General features: G+C 36.4%; 1 protein-coding gene and 1 pseudogene across 1 annotated transcript in view; both read right to left on the reverse strand.

Annotated features, from left to right (window-relative positions):
- Positions 1-24200, reverse strand: part of OLA1 (Obg like ATPase 1) — a 173964-nt gene that overhangs the window by 136976 nt on the left and 12788 nt on the right. Inside the window, exons 3-4 of the mRNA XM_043577076.1 lie at positions 20198-20341; positions 16359-16486 (exon numbers count right to left, since the gene is read on the reverse strand). Coding sequence (XP_043433011.1) covers positions 16359-16486; positions 20198-20341 — 272 coding nt within the window. The remainder of the gene's footprint in view (positions 1-16358; positions 16487-20197; positions 20342-24200) is intronic.
- Positions 5186-5353, reverse strand: LOC122482184 (annotated as a pseudogene).

The raw sequence follows: 24200 nt of genomic DNA on the forward strand, positions 1-24200 counted from the left end.
TTGGTAAAAACAAATCACATTGACTCACCAAACTATAGTGAAAAAATTAATCATTTTTCTAAATAAAACACCTGTTATCACAAGTTACTGCATGGGTGAATTTAAAAAGAATTTGTTTATCATAAGATGGTTGCTGTTTTCCCTATTCTGTATTGAATCTTTGGCAAACAGTCTTATTTGAGGAGAATTCTGTTTATAGGAGATATAAGAAAAGCCTATCATTTAGTTCCATCCTTCTTCATAAAGTCTCTCAAATTTGCTTTTCTATTCAACTGACAGTTTTCTGAAATTTAGCGCCCATTATTTCCTCCATGAAATACTACAAAAACCTTCTGGTTGTTCTTTTTGCCCCAAACTTCTTCCCTCTCAAATCCATTCACAGTGTGTTGATATGCAGTTGCTAAAGCATCAACTCTGTTTACTAAGTGATACAATCCTGCACATCAGCCCTAAAGTGAGTAAAATCGAAATTTCTGACTTAACAAATTACAAATGATCAATGCCAATATACAATAGGGCTGAATCTCACAGGCATTATGCTGAAAGAAGGAAAGCACAAAAGAATACAGAATATATGATTATATGAAGTTCAAGAATATGCAAGCATAATCAATGATGATTAAAGTCAAAAAAATGATTACACTGAGTGGGGAACTATCTGAGAAGGGTGAGAGAAATGTTCTATACCTTGATCTACATGATTCTTACACAAGTGTATACATGTGTACAAATGCATCCATATCTCAAAAAAAAGAAAAAGAAACTAGAAGAAAACAGTTGTGAATATTTACCTGATCATGAGAAACATTAAGAACTTTCTAAGCATAAAAGTATAAAGAAATCAAAGGAAAAGATTGACAAAAACATTTTCAACACAAATGACATAAATATATAATTAATATATTTCACGTACCCGTACTGCATAAACAACTCTAGAACAAAGGTCAGCAAGTTAAAGCTTATGTCCTATTTTTGTTTGACCCCAGAGCTAAGAATAATTTTTACATTTTTAAAGTGCTGCAAACAGAGAGAGAGACAGGAGACAGAGAGAGAGAGAGAGAAACATGCAACAGAGTAAAATATCTATTTGGGCCACTAAAGAAAAAATTTCCCAATCCTTGCTCTAATAAATAACACAAGAAACTAATAAATACCATTATACATGAAGGCAAAACAGAGGAATCCAAATGTGGGTAGGAATAAGATTTCTCCATGTAAACCCAATGTTGTAACAATTTTCTTTTTGAACCATTTAAATAGTTTATCTATTCCAATCTGAGACCTATCTAAAATTATTCAAAAAATAAAAATTTTAAAACATCAATATCCCATGGGATGGAGGGGGAGAACTGGGGTATATCTGATAGAATTCTAAACATATATGCCCTTTGGCTTAGTAAATCCACTTCCAGGAATCTCTCTTAGAGAAATACGCAGATAGGTACCAAAGAGAAGCCTGCACAGTAACGTCCATTAGCAACATTCTCTGCAATTAAAAAAATCAGAACTAACAAATGCCCATACATTATGCTAAGTGAACCGTAAGTCATGCAAAGAAAGAAAAATACTGTATGATCTTGCTTACATGTGGAATCTAAAAATGCTGAACTCAGAAACAGAGTAGACTAGTGTCTGCAAGGGACTGAGGTGGGGGAAATGGGGAGGGGCTGGTCAAGGGTACAAGCTTTCAGTTATGAGTAAGGTCTACAGATTTAATGTACAGCACGGTAACTACAGTTAACAACACTATACTATGGAAGTTGCTAAAAGAGTAGATCTTAAATGTTCTCACCACACCAAAAAGTTAATTAGGTGAGGTGATGGATGTGTTAACTAACCTTACTATGGTAATCATTTCACAGTATTGAAGTGTATCAAATCATACTCTACACCTTAAACTTACACAATGTTGTATGTCAATTATATCTCAATGAAGCTGGGGAAATAAATAAATGCCCACAAATAGGAACTACTTCAGTAAACTCTGGTACTTCCATACTATGGATAATGACACAGCAGTTAGAAAACAATGAAGCATGAAATAAGCCAGTCACAAAAAGACAAATATTATATGATTCTACTTTATATGAGGTACCTAGAGTAGTCAAATTCAGAGAAAAGTAGAAAGGCAGCTGCCAGGGACTGAGGGAGGAAGGAACTAGAAGTTATCGTTTAATGGGTATGGAGTTTCAGTTTGGGATGATGGAAAAAGTTGTGGAAATCAATGGTGATAATGGTTGCACAATATGTCAATGTTCTTTCTATATGCCACCGACCTGAACATTTAAAGACGGTTATAATGGTATATTTTATTTTATATATGTTACCTTAATAAAAAAAATTTTTTTAATTAAAAACGTATGTTGAGGGGCGCCTGGGTGGCTCAGGCAGTTAAGTGTCCTACTTTGGCTCAGGTCATGATCTCACAGTTCGTGAGTTCAAGCCCCGCACTGGGCTCTGTGCTGACAGCAGGGAGCCTGGAGCCTGCTTCAGATTCTGCGTCTCCCTCTCTCACTCTGCATCTCCCACACTCATGCTCTGTCTCTAGTCTCTCAAGAATGAATAAACCTTAAAAATTTTTTTTTCTTTTAAATGTTGAAATTAAAAACCTATATTCATCAAAAAGGCTACACCAACGTAACAACATGAAAAATAAGTCTACGTGCAGGGCACCTGGGTGGCTCAGTAAGTTGGGTGTCTGACTGCAGCTCAGGTCATAATCTCGTGGTTGGTGGGTTCAAGCCCTGCGCTGGGCTCTGTGCTGACAGCTCAGAGCCTGGAACCTGCTTCAGATTCTGTGTCTCCCTCTCTCTCTATGCCCCTCCTCCACTCACGTTCTGTCTCTTTCTCTCAAAACTAAACATAAAAATTTTTTAAAAATAAGACTATACGCAATGACACAGAATGATCTCTTAAACTTCAAATAATTTAACTGTAGTATTACAACCCACATTTTACACGAGAAAAATGAAGTTCGAAGACTTAGTATTACTTTTTCACAATCATATATAGCCATAAATCACATTCAGTTTTGTGATTCCAAAACCCACACTCTTTCCACTTTAAGCACCGGACTAAAATGCAAAATAATAAAATAGTTGCATTATGCTAACATGATTCTGATTTTTTTCCCTTTCATTTTTATCTTTACTATTACTTAACCAGTAACTAATTTTTAAGGTACCGTTTCAAAAAGCACATCCTAAACATCAAACAGTTGCATTTCTGATCCACAGTAAATGAAGACTTAGGTTTTGTTCCAAATTTTAAAGAGCTCCTTCAGGGGCACCTGGTTAGCTCAGTTGGTAGAGCATGCAACTCTTGACCTTAGGATCCTGAGTTCAAGTGTCATGTTCAACATAGAGCTTTCTTTTAATTAATTTTTTTAAATAAAAAAATTAAAAATCTCCTTCAGCTTATATACATAACCAGCCTACTAAGGAAATATGGTAATGAGTTTCAAAAAAATTTAAAAAATAGTGTTTAGCTTTTTACAATAGATGTTCACAACAAAATCTCCCATAGAAGTGGTATATACGAAGTATAAAGGATATCTATTTTATTTTCAAAAGTTGTTAATCCATTAAAGAACTTTTAGAACGTTAATTTCTAGTGTTTTTTTCAGACACCAGAAACTGTTATTTCTTTCTCAATGGTAAGGTCAGTAAAAAAAAAAAAGTTAAAAAGAATATATTCACAGAGAATTCATAAAGAATTTCTGATCTACAGTTAGTATCACATAATTAGCAATGGGCATAACCATAGCTATTCAAAGTTGTTTACCCAAAATGTGTGACAATTATGCCAAAAATATGGAGAAATTTTTTCACTTTTTTTTTTAAATTTTTTTTTTAACGTTTATTTATTTTTGAGACAGAGAGAGACAGAGCATGAACGGGGGAGGGGCAGAGAGAGAGGGAGACACAGAATCAGAAGCAGGCTCCAGGCTCTGAGCCATCAGCCCAGAGCCCGACGCGGAGCTCGAACTCACAGACCGTGAGATCGTGACCTGAGCTGAAGTCGGATGCTCAACCGACTGAGCCACCCAGGCGCCCCAATTTTTTCACTTTTAAAACATCATACAAACCAGGGGTGCCTGGGTGGCTCAACAGGTTAAGCATCTGACTTCGGCTCAGGTCATGATTTCCCAGTTGGTGGGTTCGAACCTCGTATTGGGCTCTGTGCTGACAGCTCAGAGCCTGGAGCCTGCTTCAGCTTCTGTGTTTCCCTCTCTCTCTCTGCCCCTCCCCTGCTCACACTCTGACTCTCTCTCTCTCTCAAAAATAAGTAAACATTAAAAAAAAATTAAAAAATAAAAAATCATACAAACCATTAGAATATGTTCTGTGTGGCTCAAAAATCCCAAAAGCAGTTAGCTAAAAGAATAATACAGCTTGTCAACTATACCTCAATAAGAAAGAAAGAAACAAAGAAGGAAAGAAGGAATGGAGGGAGGGAGAGAGGAAAGAAGGAAGGTAGGTAGGTGGACAGGTAACTAGGAGATAGATACAGCTAGCACAAGAAAAAATTTCTGCATAATTTCAAACCTTCAAGATACTTTCGGGGTGTGAGGGACAATTAAGTAGGGGAATGATTATTTAGAACATCACCAACATTCAAATAGTTTGACATTGAGACCAAAGAAAACAATTTATATTTCAGATAAATAACCATCCAACTGCTTATAGATTTTTAAGCACTGCCAGCTGCATCATTTCAGGCAGACCTGAATTCAAATCATAGCTCTGGTGGTTCATCAGTTTTGTTAATTATGGCCTAATTTCCTAGTCAATTAAAGCCTCCTCGGTTTTCTCATCTTTAAAACAGACATACTACTTCCCCTACAGGATTGCTATGAACAGAACACATTAAATCACATTAAGTCACACCGTCAAATGTTACATGTAAGTTCCATACAACCTCCAAAAAGAAGTTACCATCTAAAAGACTAATGAAGGCTGCTACAGACACTGCCAGGACCTCAGTTACTGATCACTTGTCTATTTATTCACTTCATAAATAAAAAAATGAAAATACCAGAAAAAAGAACGTGTGAGAGTAAATTCAAAAGTATTCTCTTTCTGACATATGTTTTGTCATCTTTGTTACTAAAAGCCTAAGCCACATAATGTTTTTCTCTAAATAAAGTCATCCTTTCCCTTTAGGAATTTACAAAGCAAATAATTTTCCATGGTCTTTTTATTACGCAATTTGAGTATTATTTAAAACTGCTTGACCTAGAACTGATAAACATCAAGGCAACTTCTCTGGAATTTAGACAAATGTTTTTCAAAGTGGGTCCATAGACAAAAAGTGTCTACACTTGATCTTAGCCAAAAGGCCGAGAAGTGATGCACAGACAAAAAGTTTCAAGAGCTCACAGACTAATAAAAATTTTTGTGATTTGAAAAAAAAGACTTCTTTATTTGCACTGATAATTATCAGCATAGATTAACAGACTAAACCAACACAGAGCAAGGACTTTGTAACCAGAAGTAAGTTTAAAATCTGATTCTACCTACTGCTAGCATTACTAACAATGTAATCTTGGGCAAGTATTGTAACTCCTCTACTCTTTGGATTCCTCATTTACAAAATGAGGATAATAACAGGACCTTTCTTACAGAGCTGTTAACAAGAGTAAACGAGTTAGTGTTTATACAGGGTTTATGATACTGCACCTTTGTTAAAATAAACATGGCTAGACTGTAGTTTTAGTTAGCATTTCTCAAATTGTGATCCACAACAAAATCTCAGAGATAATGCTCTTTTTTCCCCCTAATTTCAATTATAACCCTTTATCCTTTCATGGAAGTACATTAAATATAAAATACATAAAAAACATATGAGGTAAGGTCTCTGTGTTGAAAGATAATTAGCCTCTGAAATTTATTTCTCATCTAAAGTTTATCTTCTGTGATGTCATAAATAGCTACTTATAAAAATAACTGAATTACACTAAAAAGACTGCAAGTATTTTTGCAGGGAAGCCAAAACAGATTAATTCCAACTGAAATACAATTTTTGTGGCATTCTTTGTGTCAGTATTGAATGTTCATTCAAGCAACACAAGCATAGAGAATAAAAAAAAAGAAAGAAATCCTTCAAAGTCAACTATTTGTTTTGTTTAATAGCTTGAAGAGATAGGCCATAAAAAAGGCATGAAACCTTAGAAACATGTATGAACATTTTTTTGAGTTACGCTTAACTCAACATATGTCTAACATTCTAGAAATTCCAGCACAGTAAACAGCACCTTATTTTCAGGCATAAAATGAGTGTTGGGTATTTTGGAAGCACAACTTTGCTACCTGAAATTATGAACTTCAAGCTCTTCCCAACTCCACTTCCATGTAAACCTGTATCAAGAGAGAACTGACAGGAGCACAGGAACAGCCTACCAAACTGTGCTCCCCTTCCCCCACATACAACCCATCATTCTCATTCACAGGGCTGCTAAAACTAGACCTGGTGTACATGTTTCTTCCTACCTGCAACAAAACATTCAAAATGAATATTATGTCTTAGGTGTGTATATTCAACTACCTTGGCAGGGAAGAAGTAACTGAAAAGACAATAGGGCTTTCATAAAGTAGACTCGTTAACATTTGCCTAAATTAGTCAACAAATTTTTGCAATAGCTATTCTCTCTTAAAGTTTACTTTAAAGTCCTCTAGGGGCAGGTGGCTCAGTCAGTTAAGCATCTGACTCTTGGTTTCAGCTCAGGTCATGATCTCATGGTTTGTGGAGTTTGAGCCCTGCATCAGACTCTGCACCTATAGTGCAGAGCCTGCTTGGGATTCTCTCCCTCCCCCTCTTTCTCTGCCCCTACTCCACTTGTTCTCTCTCAAAATAAATAAATAAACTGAAAAAAAAAAAACCCTAAAAATAAAAATAAATAAACAGAATCCTCTAAATGATTCATCTCACTTGTTAAAAAGTCACTTATTAAAAAAAATCATTTAATGTGTCATCCAAATGTATTATGTTTTGGTTCCCTCAAGCTGGTAATTTATGTATTAAATTTATAAAAACCTTATTCTTATCTCACATTTAACCCTCCCCCCTCCATCTCATGTTTTCAGGGAAAATTAACTCTTCAAGTTAACTTTAATCTTATTAAAAACTCTATTTAAAAAGGTTTTGCTTTAGTCAGCATGTATTAATAACACTTTTCAAGTTAAGAGCTTTCTTTTACATTGTGAAAGTACTATATCATAAACTTAACCCAAGCAGAATTTATATTCCATTTAACAAACAAAAGTACATGTATTTTCCCCTATCAATAGAGCTGACAGAAGATTTTATATTCCACTATTTTTAACTCTTAATAGAAGTTTTTAAAGACCCCCTATCTTGTTTGCTGAATACAGGTAAAGCAAATCGAGAAAGGTACATTCTAGGTGCTAGAGAGAGACAAGAAATCTACTGGCAGTGAATCCATTAAAACCCTTTACTGACTTTCTACTTAATAGAATCATCAGACCCTATGTATTTTGTTCAGCAATACAAATGACTGGAAACAAAATATTCTACCTGAATAGGTACTTACAAAAGCAAGCACACATTACAATGTAACCTGAGTCCCCCAATGCTACTCCATGGAGCTCTGGCACAGGCTTCAAGAGTAAAAGCTACCTTTACAATGGATTATTATTCAGCCATAAAAAAGAACAAAATCTTGCCTTTTGCAACAACACAGAGCTAAAGAGCATAATACTAAGTGAAATAAGTCAGTGAGAGAAAAAGAAATACCATATGATTTCACTCAGATGTGGAATTTAAGAAACAAATGAACAAAGGAAAGCAAAAGAGAAAAAGCAAGAAACAGACTCTTAACGATAAAGAACTGATGGTTACCAGAGGAAAGGTGGGGGGATGGGTGAAATAAGTAAAGGAGATTAAGGACGACACTTGTGATGAGCACTGGGTGATGTATGGAATTGCTGAATCACTGTATTGTACATCTGAAACTAATATAACACTGTATGAAAACATACCGGAATTAAGATAAGAATTTACACACACACACACACACACACACACACACACACAAAGCTACCTTTAGTCCTCAGAAAATGAGGTACCTTTTCCATACACTGTCAAAATTTTCACTCAAACATCTATTTCTTCCAGACATTTGACAACATAGAGTTACAGTTAATGATATGGGTCATGACAGAAAGAGTGGGAGAGGAAGGACTGATGCCATACAAAGTTGGTTTAATCACAGGGACTGACACCTTTCAGTTATGTGACTTGAGCATATCAAGCTTTACCTATCTAAGCTTTGGTTTTCTCATTTGAAAATGAGGATGACAATAAGGAATACACATCTCACTGGGTTGCTTGATGATCAAGACTTCACAATTTAAAAAGCACTAAAGAAACAAAATGCTATAAAGATAGTCATTATTATTATAAGCTGGACCTAGTTGCTTGGTCAGATAGGTCTTTTGATAGGTCTAGGGTGTTTATATCAACCTACAATCCTGCTTCTCAAGTTGGGGACTGCATACTGCTGGAAGTACAGAGGAAAATAAACCATGAGATGCCAAAACTTTTCCCTGAAGTCAAGTGTCTGGGGCTGCACTGTGTACCAAAGGCCCCCAAGTTCTTCATCCTTTGCTGTGAGAGCTCTTTGGTAGAAAAGTCTGACAAATACAGTATTCTTACCATTTTCATAACATTCTGTATTTCCAGGCACTTTTATGTTTTAGAGATAGGCAGTTCTACCTGTTAGTTCAAGACTTAAATTTTAAAATTTTAACAATTTTGTTACGCATTTTTAAAAAGCAAGCTTTGAAAGAAAAAAGAGTAGTATTTCCCAAAACACCAAGAGTGAAAGAAACACTGTGTTGTTTAAAAACACTTAAAAGATCCATAAAAGAATAGAAGAATGAGATCAAAGAAAACTGAAAAAGTAAAGAACAAAAAACACTGAAAACCAACCCCCTCTGGAATAACTTCAGCCCCTCCTAGGTTCCAGAAACATGTCTGATGGATGGGCCCAGAGGATATGCTAATAACACCATTAGTTTGCATCCTTAAACATCTTTCCAAAATGAAAACACTGCACATTCCTATTCTTTCACTGATATAACATTCTCAAAAAGACAAAACTCAAGTGATGAAGAACAGATCAACAGCTATCATGTTTCATGGTGACAAGAGTGTGACTATAAAGGGATAGCCTAAGAGGATTTTTGAGGTGAAGTGTTCTGCACCCTGTGTGCCAGTGATTACACAAATCTATACATATGCTGAAATTCAAAGACCTGTATGCCAAAATAAGTCAATTTTACAATATGGTAATTTAAAAACTAAAATACACACAACTCCTGAACTCTACAAATGAAATTTTTTTAAAAGGTTTTGCCCAGGGGCACCTGGGTGGCTCAGTCGCTTAAGCATCCAACTCTTGATTTCAGCTGAGGTTATGATCTTCCGGTTTGTGAGTTTGAGCCCCACATCAGGCTCTGCACTGTCAGTGCAGAGCATGCTTGGGATTCTCTCTCTCCCTGTCTCTCTGACCCTGCCCTGCTGGTTCTCTCTCTCTCTCTCTCTCTCTCAAAATAAATAAATAAACTTAAAAAAAGAAGTGTTGCCCAACAAACTTACTAACAAAGTTGCCAATAAGTAATATTTTGGAATTTTTAAAGAATTCTCTAGTTGAAAAGAATCTGTACTTATCAGATTGATGTATGAAAGAGACAGATAATTTCACTTTAATTGCACCAAAATCCAAGTTTCTTCTCCACAAATCCCCAGACTCACAAAGTGTCAGGTTGAATTCTGATTTGTAAATCAATACAAATAGTGTACCAATCTGCTAATTATTATCTAGAAATATGACATCTCCAATGCTTATACTGATACAATCAGGTAAAAGAGTCTAATCAAAACTCCCCTAGAAGGAAAAGTGACATAAAAGATTGTGTGTGTGTGTTTTTTTTTTAATTTCCACATCCTTTTCCTTTTTTTCTTTTTTTTCTCTTACTTTTATGAAGTAAAAAATTAACATTTAGTGAACTGTGCATAAAGTGTAAAATTTGATATACAGTATGTATATACCTGTGATACCATCTCCACAAGATTATGAACATATCCATCACCCCAAAAGTTTCTTCATGCCCCTTAGTAATCCCTCCCCCTTACCCCACCCTATCCCCTTGACCCCAGGCAACCACTGATTTGCCTTCTGATACATTAGTTTGTATTTTCTAAAATCTTATGTAAATGGAATCATATAGTTTATGCTCTTTTTTTGGACTGGCTTCTACTTAGCATAATTATTTTGAGATAAATCCATGTTACTATGTGCAGAAAAAAAAATTATTATATCTACCTCCTATATAAAATTAGTCCACATTTGCTACAAACTGGCTTAACACACTAAAGGAGTATCTTCAATAACCTACCTAAGAAGTTTCACATAATGAACACATTATTAGATCATTCTTCAATTAATGTTCTTTTGCAAAAGTTTTCTAAGCATTTAAAATAGAGCAAGAAAAAAAAGTCACCCTGCAATAAAACTGATTGTTTTCAAATTAATTTTAATAAGAAAAGACTCATTGGTACTATTAAAAATACTTCCCACAAAACTTTGTTTATAACATTCACCAGAATAAAAAGATTAGCTTTAATAGTTCCCATTATACAAAGTCTGGCAATTTTTTTATTTTTATGTGTCCCATTAAGACTCACTCTCACTGGGTGCCTGGGTGGCTCAGTCGATTAAGTGTCCAACTTTGGCTCAGGTCAAGATCTCATGGCTCATGAGTTCAAGCCCCGCATCAGGCTCTGTGCTGACAGATCAGATGGAAACTCTGTTTCCATCTCTCTCTGACCCTCCCTTTATCATGCTTTCAAAAATAAATAAACAGTTAAAAAAAAAAAAAAAAAAGACTTTCACTTCAGCAACCCTTGTTGCTGAAACATTAAATTCATACTTATGTAGCTGAATCCATAGCTATGAGTTAGTATTCAGCCACTTTAAAAACACACTTTAAAAGGTAAGTCTATCTCCATATCTGCGTACATGTGAACAAGATAATCTTTCATTATTTCTAGTATCTCTCATTACCTTATTAGAATACTTTACAAACAAGAAACGCCCTGAAAATAAAATTTTAAAGACAACTCTAATGATTAATGGAGAAGGGATCCGAAATACCTACACATTAGGCAACAAACCTCACAAGGAGAAAACACTATTTAAGAGGTAAGCAAATTTAGTAATGTGTATAGATCCTTTTACAAAAGAAGTATTCTATGTTTTTCATGCCCAGACATCTATGGAAATCATTATGAGTATCTTGAAAATAATCTTTTTATGACAGAATGAAATTTCAAATTCTTGGTGCCTAACTCCATTTTGATTTCTTAAAACATTAAAAATATAACTCAACTGAGTAACTGCAAAGTAAGCCCCTGGAACAATTTAATCTGCATTCCTACCCCAACTCTCTATTTAAAACTATTCAGGGGCGCCTGGGTGGCTCAGTCCGTTAAGTGTCCGACTTCGACTCAGGTCATGATCTCACAGATCCTGGGTTGGAACCTGCATTGGGCTCAATGCTGACAGCTCGGGGTCTGGAGCCTGCTTCAGATTCTGTGTCTCCCTCTCTCTGTGCCCCTCACCCACTCACATTCTGTCTCTCTATCTGTCTCAAAAATAAACATTAAAAAAAAAAACTCTTCATATTCAAGCCATTAAACCTTAATATGGTGGACATGGTGATCCCCAATTACCTCCCTGGCTCTCTTCCATCCCTCCTATTCCTCACCATTCATCTTACCTACACTGACAGTTCTTTCAAGGCAACAGGGCCTTTAAACAAGCCATTTACTCTAAATAATCAGTCTCTCCTTCTCCTCCTCCTTCCCCTAATATGTTTGTTCCCACTCAGTCTTTACCTGTCAGCATAACCATCACTTCCTCAAGGCAACACTACACACATGCACACTACTGTCTCTCCTCTTTGTGCACAGAGAATAGCATCTAGTGTTTATATGACCATTTGTTCAATGTCTGTCTCCTCCATGTATTGTAAGCTCTCTGAGGGTAAGAGTCTTACCTGTTCTTACCCACTACCACATCCTTCAGCATCTAGCACACTTGAAAGAGGTGTTCCATAAATAATGTGTCAAATGAGGGGCACGTGGGTGGCTCAGTTGGTTAAGCATCTGACTCTTGATCTCAGCTCAATGATGATCTCAGCGTTCGTGAGTTCCAGCCTCACATCAGGCTCTGCACTAATAGTGCAGAACCTGCTTGGAATTCTCTCTCTCCTTCTCTCTGTCCCTCCCCAGCTTGTGCTTGCTCTCTATCTCTCTCTCTCTCTCTCTCAAAATAAACAACATAAAAAAATTTTAATATGTCAAATTAATAAGATAGAGTGAGCTAATGATTTAAAGCCAAAGAAAACCTGTCAAAGTATTTATATTTAAATTTTTTTTTTTCAACATTTATTTTTGGGACAGAGAGAGACAGAGCATAAATGGGGGAGGGGCAGAGGGAGAGGGAGACACAGAATCAGAAACAGGCTCCAGACTCCGAGCCATCAGCCCAGAGCCTGACGCAGGGCTCGAACTCACGGACCGAGAGATCGTGACCTGGCTGAAGTCGGACGCTTAACCGACTGCGCCACCCAGGCGCCCCAAAGTATTTATATTTAAAACAAGAATACATTTTTGAGGCAATGTAGGTATTTACAAATGCCTAATAACCAAGGGAAGTAAACAAGGTGAGAGAAAGTTTAATTTTTAAAAATTAAATTAATGGAGAGAAGCATAGCATTAATAAATTAATAAACCAAAATTTCCCACTCATAATTTTTTCTCTCTCCTAACTTTCACATGTTCTAATGGAAAGCTTAAAAGTGCCCTAGACACTAATAGATATCATCACGATGCTGTCCCTTTCCTTAGTAGTTTTTTTTAAAACCATCTCCACACCCAATGTGGGACTCAAACTCATGACCCTGAGATCAAAAGTCGCATGCCCTGCCAACGGAGCCAGCCAGATGCTCCATCCCCTTCCTTGGTAGCTTTAATTCAACTATCTAAAACAAAAACAGAAAAACTAAAAAATATAAACACAGGGGCGCCTGGGTGGCGCAGTCGGTTAAGCGTCCAACTTCAGCCAGGTCACGATCTCACGGTCCGTGGGTTCGAGCCCCGCGTCGGGCTCTGGGCTGACGGCTCGGAGCCTGGGGCCTGTTTCCGATTCTGTGTCTCCCTCTCTCTCTGCCCCTCCCCCGTTCATGCTCTGTCTCTCTCTGTCCCAAAAATAAAAATAAACGTTAAAAAAAAAAAGTTTTAAAAAAAAGAAATTGCAACAGAGATAACACAAGCTTATTTGACTTTAGTAAACCTGGGTAGAATCGAGGTTTCATATTTAATGCTGATAACTCTAAACACAGGTCTATCTTAATTAAACCGGCAAACTTAAATTAGTTCACACAAATGTGTTTCACCTGTATCCACTTAAAAGTCAGTCAGGTTTTCCCCACTGTCAGTTTTTAAAAAAAAAAAAAAAATATATATATATATATATATATATATATATATATATATATATAAACACAGAAAACTGATTTTTTTCACCAAAATAAGAAATGATGAACTTAAGAATTCAAACAAGTTTCAAACATGGTAATAAGCAAATAAGTAAGCAATTCCCCAGTGAGGTGTAAAAAAAAAAAAAAGTACAAATCCAACAATGTGATTACACATTTATTAATATAATGATTCAGTGTTTATTTCCACTACCAGACTAGAAGCTTCATAAAACCAGAGAATGTTAGATTCTGCCACCCACTATCTATTTCCAGCACCCAGAACACAAAGCATTTACTATTTAATAAATAAACAAGTCAACTGCATTTCTGGTGACTTTAAGATATTTGAAGAAAATAATCTTTAAATAATGAGTAATATGAAAGATAAAATCTTTTTTCACACTCATTCCATAATCTGATTGTTAAAGACAAAAATATATTATAATTTAGAATTAAAGAATTCCCAATTTTCACAGCTTCAAGGTAATCATTGTATCTATTTAATCTCTACAAGTCTTTTTTACTGGTTGTAATTCCATGAAGATGTTTTGAAAATTCTGGTTATACAACTATCATCCTAGGTTTTATGCACTATACAATAATATATACCGTATATCATCAATTTTAAGATGCATATTTTTACAAGTTAATACCTCTGAAATCAAATTACTATAAGAAACCAGGGTATCTAGTTTAAACAGACTTTTTTTTTCTTTATAATAGCTTTAGCCTGAATGAAATGCAATAAAGTATATATGCTCCTAACCAAATTCATTTTCCCTAAGGGTTAGAAAAACAGATGAATGTTATACAACAGATAACAAACCAAAGACTTGATTACATTTACTGATGGTTTTAGGTCATTATCAGGATCTTACCATCACCCTGAACTGCTCCACCTCAGAAAATTTTAAGTCAAATATCCCTTTCCTTTTTTTTAATGTTTGTTTATTTTTAAGAGAGAGACGCAGAGCATGGGTGGGGGAAGGGCAGAGAGAGAGAGAGGCATAGAATACAAAGTAGGCTCCAGGCTGTCAGCAGAGCCCAACACGAGGCTCGAACTCACAAACCGCAAGATCATGAGCTGAGCTGAAGTCAAATACTTAACCGACTGAGCCACCCAGGTGCCCCCAAATATTCCTTTCTAAGCACACACCCCATTATACCCAACATATCTGTTCTTGAACCTCCTCAGGTAATCAGATCCATGACCCTTCCATTTTTCAGTCCTCTCCTATGTTCCCTCCTACCTCATGTCAAGCTCTATTCCATCCATCAGTTCAATCCCTCTCACACCCAAAACTTCAGTTCTCTTACCCCCATCTTCCTGTCACACCTGCCCTATCAATCCTACTTTCTTAAAGATATCTTCTATCTGTATGTCCTAGGCTCAAAAATGCAAAGAAACTGTCCCAAACTGACCTCATCAACTCTCTCCCAAGACTTCTTGGTCCTTCTACATTTAACATTTCAGTGAATGGCATCAAGATTCATTCAACTGGCCCAGTCCAAAAACCCAGGAGTCACACTTGATTCCAAATCTCTTTGAAACTCTCACATCAGTCACCAGAACCAGTAAAAAGTCAAAGTGTCGGGAAAACAAAGGCTCTTACCAATGTAAGGCTTTAAGTAACACTACTCTACATTATTGAATTCCACCCTCCCACCCAAGCAACCCCAACCATAACCCTAGTCTTCACCTGCACCTCAAACCCTTCCAGAAGGTGTCTATATACCTCCACCCAATTAAATCAGTGCTTCTCAAACTATCTGAGGTGGACTTTTGTAAAATACAATAAAAATGAATTACTAGGCAAATGAATTTTTTAAAAAACCTACAAAAATACTAGACAATTAGTACTAATTAGTGTAAATACTAATACAATTTATTTTAGTATTTAGTATTACTATTTTATTATTTTATAAATTAGTATTAGTACTTTGTAATACTAATTAGCATAAATGCTAATACAACTTATTAGATTCAAATGACAAATTTCTCAGTCAAATGGCTATCAAATTTTCTAAATGCTCATTTATAATTGCTATAGTTATCTAGTCTTGGACCAGAAACAAACTAAAAGCACTAAATCAGACCACAACTGGCCTGTACCTCTAACCTGAGTTTCCTTCATTTGCACGGATTTGTTCATTACAACACCAGACCATTGTAATATCCTGCAGTGCAGTCTTGACCTGAACCTTAACCGAAGCCCAACCTAAACCTTTCTATCAGAGAATTACTATATTCTTGGCTCACTTTTGTAGTCAAAAAAACATTAACACCTAGTTCTAACAGGTTGTTCCCTTTGCTGTATACCCCCCCCCCCCATTAAGGAATAGCTGGTCTATAGTTTCTCCTTAACCCTGTCATCTCTAATAAATAACCTCTGAAATAATGGAATCCTCTCTAGTATCAATCCTGCCCTCTCAACACATAGAAAACCAAGAATGCAGAAAAGTTCCACAAGTTAAGAAAATGTCAAAATGCTTTATAATCAACAAAATTACTTCCACATAGAAACACTTCCCAGTGGATCTAATCCAGAATAAGGGATGAAATTCAACTGAAGTATCAATACAGCATATACTTGCTTTGGAATACGCCTTCTTATATGGAAATGATAGAAAATAACACTAAAGTCACAATTAGCAGACCAATCCATGATTCATCTTGTGAAGCTAGGCAAATCTTCTATTAGTCAGTCATTTCTAATTTTATTTGAGCAATAATGGAAATACAACTGACTATTAATGAAATGAATGAATTAAATAAACAACTGTACTTACGTGTTAGATGAAAGATTCCATCACAGGCACTGATATGAGATAAAAAGGCATTTCCCAGGCCTTGCCCATTGTGAGCTCCTTTCACAAGTCCAGCAATATCCACCACATTTAGAAAGGCAGGAATTTTGCTAAAAAACAAAAGATGGTTTTATTATAAAACTATACCAAGAAATTGTTTTTGTGAGATCAAGCCCCACGTCCAGCTCCACTCTGTCAGTGTGGAACCGAACCTGTTTGGGGCTCTCTCTCTCCCCCTCTGTCTCTCTCTGTCCCTCATCTGCTCACTTGCTCTCTATCTCAAAATAAATAAACTTTTAAAACAAAAAACAAAAAACTCAGGGTTCCTGGGTGGTTCAGTCAGTTAAGCATCCGACTTCAGCTAAGGTAATGATCTCACAGTTTGTGAGTTCGAGCTCTGCTATCAGTGCGGACGGAGCCTGCTTCAGATTCTCTCGCCCTCTCTCTCTCTCTGCCCCTCCCTCACTCGTGCACATTCGTATGTGCACATGCTCTCTTTCTCTCTCAAAATTAAGTAAACATTAAAAAAAACCCTCATACCATTAATTTTACTATACTGTTCTGTTGGCCCATGCGTAAAGACACAAAAGCAGTGGAGAACATTTAAAGAGTACACTGAAACAAGGGAAGGTAATTGCCACAGAATGAGCCAACATAACTTGTGACTGGCACTGGACTAACTGCTTTACATGAATCACGCAAAGTTCAAAACAACTCCATTAGGTAAGTGCTACTTATTAAACCTACTTTAAAGATGAGGAAATTGGGCCTGAGAGGAGTTAAGAAACCTATTTACATATAGGGGATCACTCAGCTAGTGGTAACAAAAATAGGATTCAAACACAGGATATCTGGATTTGCATTTAATCATCATGTAGGCTGGGGCGCCCCAGTCAGTTAAGCAACCAGCTCTTAATCTCGGCTACGGTCATGATTTCATTCATGGGATCAAGCCCTGTGTCAGGCTCTGTGCTGGCAACAGGGAGACTGCTTAAGATTCTCTTCTCCCTATCTCTCTGCCCCTCTCCCCTCCTCAAAATAAATAACTTAAAAAAAATCATCACATAGGTTATATAAATAAAAAATGTATGTAATGATGTGAACAAGTTATCAGCACAGTAATAACCTGGTTGTTAACAACAGCAACACAAATAGAGGTATATACGAAATAACTTTTGCTTTGCTCAAAATAAGGTACAATTAACACAAGTTAGAAACCAAGTTATGAAAGCCAGTCAGTCAGTCATGTAAATATGGAGATTAAGTTGACCCTTGAGCAAAACAGGGGTGAGGGGTGCCAACCCCCGTGCAAATATCCACATATAACTTTATTTTTTAATTTTTTTAATGTTTACTTGTTTTTGATAGAGAAAGACAGAGTGCGATCGGGGGAGGGGCAGACAGAGAGGGAGACACAGAATCCGAAGCAGGCTCCAGGCTCTGAACTGTCAGCACAGAGCCCGACACGGGGCTCGAACTCACAAACCATGAGAAAACCTGAGCCCAAGTCAGCAGCCTAACCGTCTAAGCCACCCAGGCACACACCCCCATTCAATCTTTTTATTTCCATTAAGGCATTTAATCAATGTTCACTGACAAAAGAAAAAGGAAATTTTGAGAAGTTAATTCCCTCACTGCCTAAAATTTCAACAAATTTGAAGTCTAAGAGCCTTATTGCTATTGTTTTTCTCTTCAGGTCTCTGAAGAATTTCAGCAATGTCACATGACCACACAGTCTAGCAGTGACAAGGGCCCACATCTAAAGAGTCAGAATGGGGAGAAAAGGCAGCACAATAGCAACCGGGGCCTGTACAAGGCATCTTGGCAGGAGAGCAATCTAGCAGTAGCCAGGGACCAAATCAGCAGCTCCAAATCAGTCAACAAGCCAGAGGGGTCAAAAGACTGGCTACATAAAAAGGAATTGAACAAATAGGCACACCAATGGGACAAGTGGAGAAATCTAAATGGAATCTATGAATCAGATGGTAATACTGTATCAATGTTAATGCCCTGATCGGTGATTTACTGTGGGAATGTAAGAGAATGGTCTGTATTTAGTAAATACAAATGGAAGAATGGAAGTGCAATGTGGCATCATGTCTGCAACTCACTCTCAAAGGTTCAAAGAAACTTGGGAGAAGGGCACATAAGCATTCTATGAGTAATTTTGCCTCTTTTGTATAATTTGCAATCTTTTAAAAATAAAAAGGTTTTAAAGAGAAAACAGGGGTTCTTGGGTGGTTCAGTTGGTTAAACATCCAACTCTTGGTTTCGGCTCAGGTCATACTTCACAGTTCATGAGTTCAAGCCCCATATTGGGCTCTCTCTCTCGCTCTCCCCCCCCCACCCCCTCACACAGGCACAAGAGTTCTCTCTCTCTCAAAATAAATAAACAAACCTAAAACACACACACACACACACACACACACACACACACACACACATTTAAAAAGAAAACAGAAGTCACTTTGAGGAGCCAATTTCAGGAATGTAATTTGAACTATGCCCAATGACTGTGACATTGTAACCAACTGAGTAACACATGAATGAATACATGAGTGAATAAATGCAGACAAGAAAGCTCTTCCTTACAGAAGAATGCCAATAAATGATAAACAAATGGATAGAATTATAAAATCATATGGCAATCATCATTATAATTCTTAATTCATAAAAAAAATGGATACTCAAACAAATGGATGAAAGGAGAAAAACTAAATAAATGTGGTATATATTTTGTGATTAGTACTCATAAGAATTGCTTATAGACTAGATCTAGAGATGATGAAAGAGATATCAAAGATAAATCTTGGACTTTGACTTAAGCAACTGGGAAAATAATAGTGCTATTTACTGAAATATGAAAGTCTTAAAGAACAAACTTGGCACAGGCAGGATGAAAATCAAGAGGTCCATTTTGGACATGTCAAGTCTGAGGCGCTTATTTAGTCATGCAGGTGCCAATATCAAGAAGGCAAATTCAGGAATAGAGACAGAAACTTAGGATTTATCACCACATCTAAAATAGTGAGAAACTAAAGGCAAATTAAATTGTTACAAAAACCTCAAATGATACAGAATATGAAAAAGTAAAAAGCACCTAAAAATTCCACTACCCAAAGATAACCATCAAACAGCTTCATATATTTTCCTATGAATATACATGCACACATATAATTTTACATGAATGGAATTTTTTTTTTTTTTTTAGTGTTTGTTTATTTTTGAGACAAAGAGAGACAGAGCATGAACGGGGGAGGGTCAGAGAGACAGGGAGACACAGAATCGGAAACAGGATCCAGGCTCTGAGCTGTCAGCACAGAGCCCGATGCGGGGCTCGAACTCACGGACCGTGAGATCATGACCTGAGCCGAAGTCGGACGCTTAACCGACTGAGCCACCCAGGCGCCCCACATGAATGGAATATTATACAGGCTGCTTACTCCCTCTACTTCATACTCCTCAGAAAAAAAGTAACTGCAATGTTAACTGCCAGATGTATCCTTCCTCACCTTTCTCTATGCCCTACATTATTTTTATAATCACCCATAATACAACCATAAATTCTGGAGAAAAAAACTTCTAAATGATTTTATTTATTTATTTACTTACTTACTTACTTACTTACCTACTTATTTATTTTAAAGTAAACTCTACACCACACTTGTGGCTCGAACTCACAACCCGGAGATGAGGAGATGCATGTTCCAGCAACCAAGCCAGCCAGGCGCCCCGTATATGATTTTAAATACATCATTTACACATATTTACTGCGTCTATATAGGGCCACCAAATAAATAATAGCATAAAGATTTTCTTACCTTGCTGGTTTGTGGTACTGGCAAAGAAAGTCAAACCTTTCATCTGGCACAGGTACTCTGCTCTCATTAGGATCAATAGTGCAGAATGGGAAGTTTTCTGCTGAAGCCTGACTATTGGTTAATACATTGAAGAAGGTGGATTTCCTAAAAGAAACAAAAACAATTTCAATCAATTCTTGGGCTAACACTGAGAAAAATTTATCTCATTCTCATTTCAGTGCTCAATAAGATCCATGATAATTATAAAACCAATCAGGAAAAGGAAGGTGGAGAATAAGAGAAATGAATGAAATTTGCTTATAAATGAATTTTTTACTAACAGAAAAGAATGAAATCTACAACAGTAAAACTCATGATTTATAGATGATGTTCCTATCTCAGTCTATCTGAAACTTGAAAAGCATTTTCCCAAAGAATCTTTGTTATAAGTGATAGCTAGTTTCACGTATTATAAAAACTATTTTATTCCTAAAGTATTTGGTAGTACCAGTATCACTTTGCCTATATCTAATATAATCTTCTCTAGCATAAAGAGAGGTGTGCATCTAGCTAAGTCATTTCCCAAGCATTCTGAATTGGGAAACAGATGCTAATTGTCTAATAGGAAATGGGAAGCTGCAGCTCCTAATTGTTAGTCATAAAGATTACTGTCAAGTCTAGAGTTATGAATTGTGAATTATGAAAAACCAAAATGTGAATTTTTTCAAGGTACAACAAATCAAGAAAAAACCTATTCATAATAAATAAACTGTTGCTAATGCTCTAATTATCAGATTCTTATCAGGTAATACATGCTCAGAGAATGTCAACTCCTATTAACATCAACTACATTTCTAAAATATGATAATCATAGAGTCAAAAATCATAGAGTAAAATTGATCTAGTCTGTACTATTTTCCAATTCCATCACTAATATGGATAGCAGAGAATTCACTACAGTGAATTTTCTTGCTCCAGAAATTTCCAGGACTATAGCATTCAGATAAGGATTTAAAAATGAAAATTACCATTACACATAATTTTTTTTTTTTAACTGGAGGAATTGAGGAAATAGTTACAGATTATGTCATTATTGTCAAGCTGGTACTTTCCTTCAAAGGAGACCTGGAGGACCCGAAGAACATGAACCAGTTTTCTGAGATATTTCAGAAATGTCTCAGTATATTTCTCCCAACAGGGAAAACTATAAAATGTGCTGAAGTAAATGGTGACATAAACTGATCCACTCCCTTTAGCTTATTCCTCTCCCCACAAAAAAATAAACTGGTAGCCAGAATCACCCATCAGTCCTATTTATCTAAAATTTAACTAGAACATTTTATTCCTGCAATGAAAATATTATAAAATAATGTTACAGTAGAAACACTTAAAGTAAAATGTAAATATATTAATACAAACACTTACAGAACACTTGTGCCTTTTGTGGGGGGCACAATTGTATTTTTTTATATTATGGTCCTAAAATTTAAATTGAAAAATTGTAGTATTACCACAGTCATCGTAATTACAATATAAAAAGGCCAGAGGATTTATGGAGTTATTTTCAAATTTATGGCTATCATTAAGATAGTATTTTGGGGATACCTGGATGGCTCAGTCAGTTAAGTGTCCAGCTTTGACTCAGGTCCCGATCTCACAGTTCATGAGTTCAATCCCCACATGTGATTCTCTCTCTCTCTCCCCTTCCCCTACTCATGCATACTCACTCTCTCAAAATAAATAAACTTAAAAAACAAAAAGATAGTATTTTTGACTGTCCACCTTAACAAAAATGTTTTATACTTAGACAAAAAAATCATCCCTTAAAACATACAGAAAAACATAGCAAAAGAAAGTCCCATTATCTCTTAGGCTGAAAAAATTCTTATATACAGTCAAATTAAACTTGGAAGACAAATCCCCATCTACACAAAATGTCTCAACTCGGCCATCGATTTTATTTATTTTTTTTTTTAATTTTTTTTTTTAACGTTTATTTATTTTTGGGACAGAGAGAGACAGAGCATGAACGGGGGAGGGACAGAGAGAGGGAGACACAGAATCGGAAACAGGCTCCAGGCTCTGAGCCATCAGCCCAGAGCCCGACGCGGGGCTCGAACTCACGGACCGCGAGATCGTGACCTGGCTAAAGTCGGACGCTTAACCGACTGCGCCACCCAGGCGCCCCGATTTTAAATTTCATAAAAGGTCATTTGTACCTTCCAAGAGTTTTATGAATACAAAAAAGTAAAAATAAGGAACTAGAAAAAGGAAATTTTTCTAAGGATTATTACTAGAGGCTTCAGTGACAAGTTAAGACATTTTGATCCATTCAAATCTATTAAAAGAAAGCCTTGTAAAAGCAAAGAATTTAAAAGCTTTGCCCTCATCTAGCATGTTAAAGCCCATAAGTCTTTTGTGAAATGAGGATTTTACACACACACACACACATTTAGATCCCTTAAGGTTATTATTAAAGCTTCAAAATAGAAGAAAGATTCAAAATTGTTAAGACTCTCTCTTATAAAAGAACGGGCTTACATAAATATTATTTCAGCAATGACAGCATTAAAAAGAAAAAAAGAGTCTAGACTTAATGAGTGCCCCCTCCATTTAGGACTTAAATATTTGTGAAATTACATATATTACTGTAATAAAGTAAATCTGACTGAAAAGTTGTTTTATCTAAAATCTTATGCAAAATTACAATATGTATTGGGAAGTCAGGATGCCAATGCAAATTCCCACAGCATTCTGAATTAACCATTTATAAAACACACATCCAAAACATGGAAGAAAGTAGAATGTTCTTTCACTAAACTGTCAAAAAGTATCTATCTGATAGGTAACAGAAATAAACACAGCTGACAGAAATGGATACCAATACCTGTATACATGAGTTAGTATAACCACATGTATTTTCTAACTCTATGAGGTGACAGGGTCTACAAGTAGTAACACCTCAGCAGCGAAAATCATACGCAGAGCCGGATCTTAATTTCTAAATACCATTTTTTTTTAATTTTTTTTTCAATGTTTATTTATTTTTGGGACAGAGAGAGACAGAGCATGAACGGGGGAGGGGCAGAGAGAGAGGGAGACACAGAATCGGAAACAGGCTCCAGGCTCTGAGCCATCAGCCCAGAGCCCGACGCGGGGATCGAACTCACGGACCGCGAGATCGTGACCTGGCTGAAGTTGGACGCTTAGCCGACTGCGCCACCCAGGCGCCCCTAAATACCATTCTCCAATTACAGAACCAGGGCTTCCTGGAGACAAGGCTGGGACAGGAAAAATATAATAATAGCCTGAAACATCTTACAGTGTCAGAGAGGAAATGGTTAAAAAAGAAAACAAAAACAAAAACAAAGATGCGGGTATGTCAAAAGGACACAGGAGGCAACCTGAAAGAATTCCCAATGGTCAAAGCCAGAAAAATTTGAGTAACAAAATAAATACTGAGGACACTGGATTACAACCCAAAGAATAAAATGAATTTCAGTGAGTCCAAATAGAACTACGTAAACAATCAAATAAATAACTAAATATGGGGGAAAAGATAAATCTTCCTTACGGATTTCATCTGCAGTCAAATGCTCTACCCCTGAGCTATACCCCCATGACCTCCTTACGGATTTCAAATAATAACATAAAAGGAATAGAGGAAGTAGAAAATCACCATTGGAACACCATACTAAAATAACTGGGGCAGGCAAAATCCACTGAGGAATAATAAAATTTAGTCAGGGAAACTGTAAAGAGAAACAGGATATCTGAATAGCCTCAAAATAGCCTTCCCCTATCATATTAATAATACTGTGGGTGGTTTTAACAAATGTCCATAAATTTTTTGATACTCCTTCCTTCTGGAGGTGGAGCTTCATTCCCTTCTTCTTGAGTGTGGGTTGGACTTAGTGACTTGCTTCTACTTCATGGAGTATAGAAAGGAAAAAAGGATACTTCTACAGTGAAGAAATCTGGCAGATACCACCTTACCCAGTGATCAAGGTTAATATCACCAGTA

This window comes from Prionailurus bengalensis, chromosome C1 (genome assembly GCF_016509475.1).
Source record: "Prionailurus bengalensis isolate Pbe53 chromosome C1, Fcat_Pben_1.1_paternal_pri, whole genome shotgun sequence".
Classification (NCBI taxonomy): domain Eukaryota; kingdom Metazoa; phylum Chordata; class Mammalia; order Carnivora; family Felidae; genus Prionailurus; species Prionailurus bengalensis.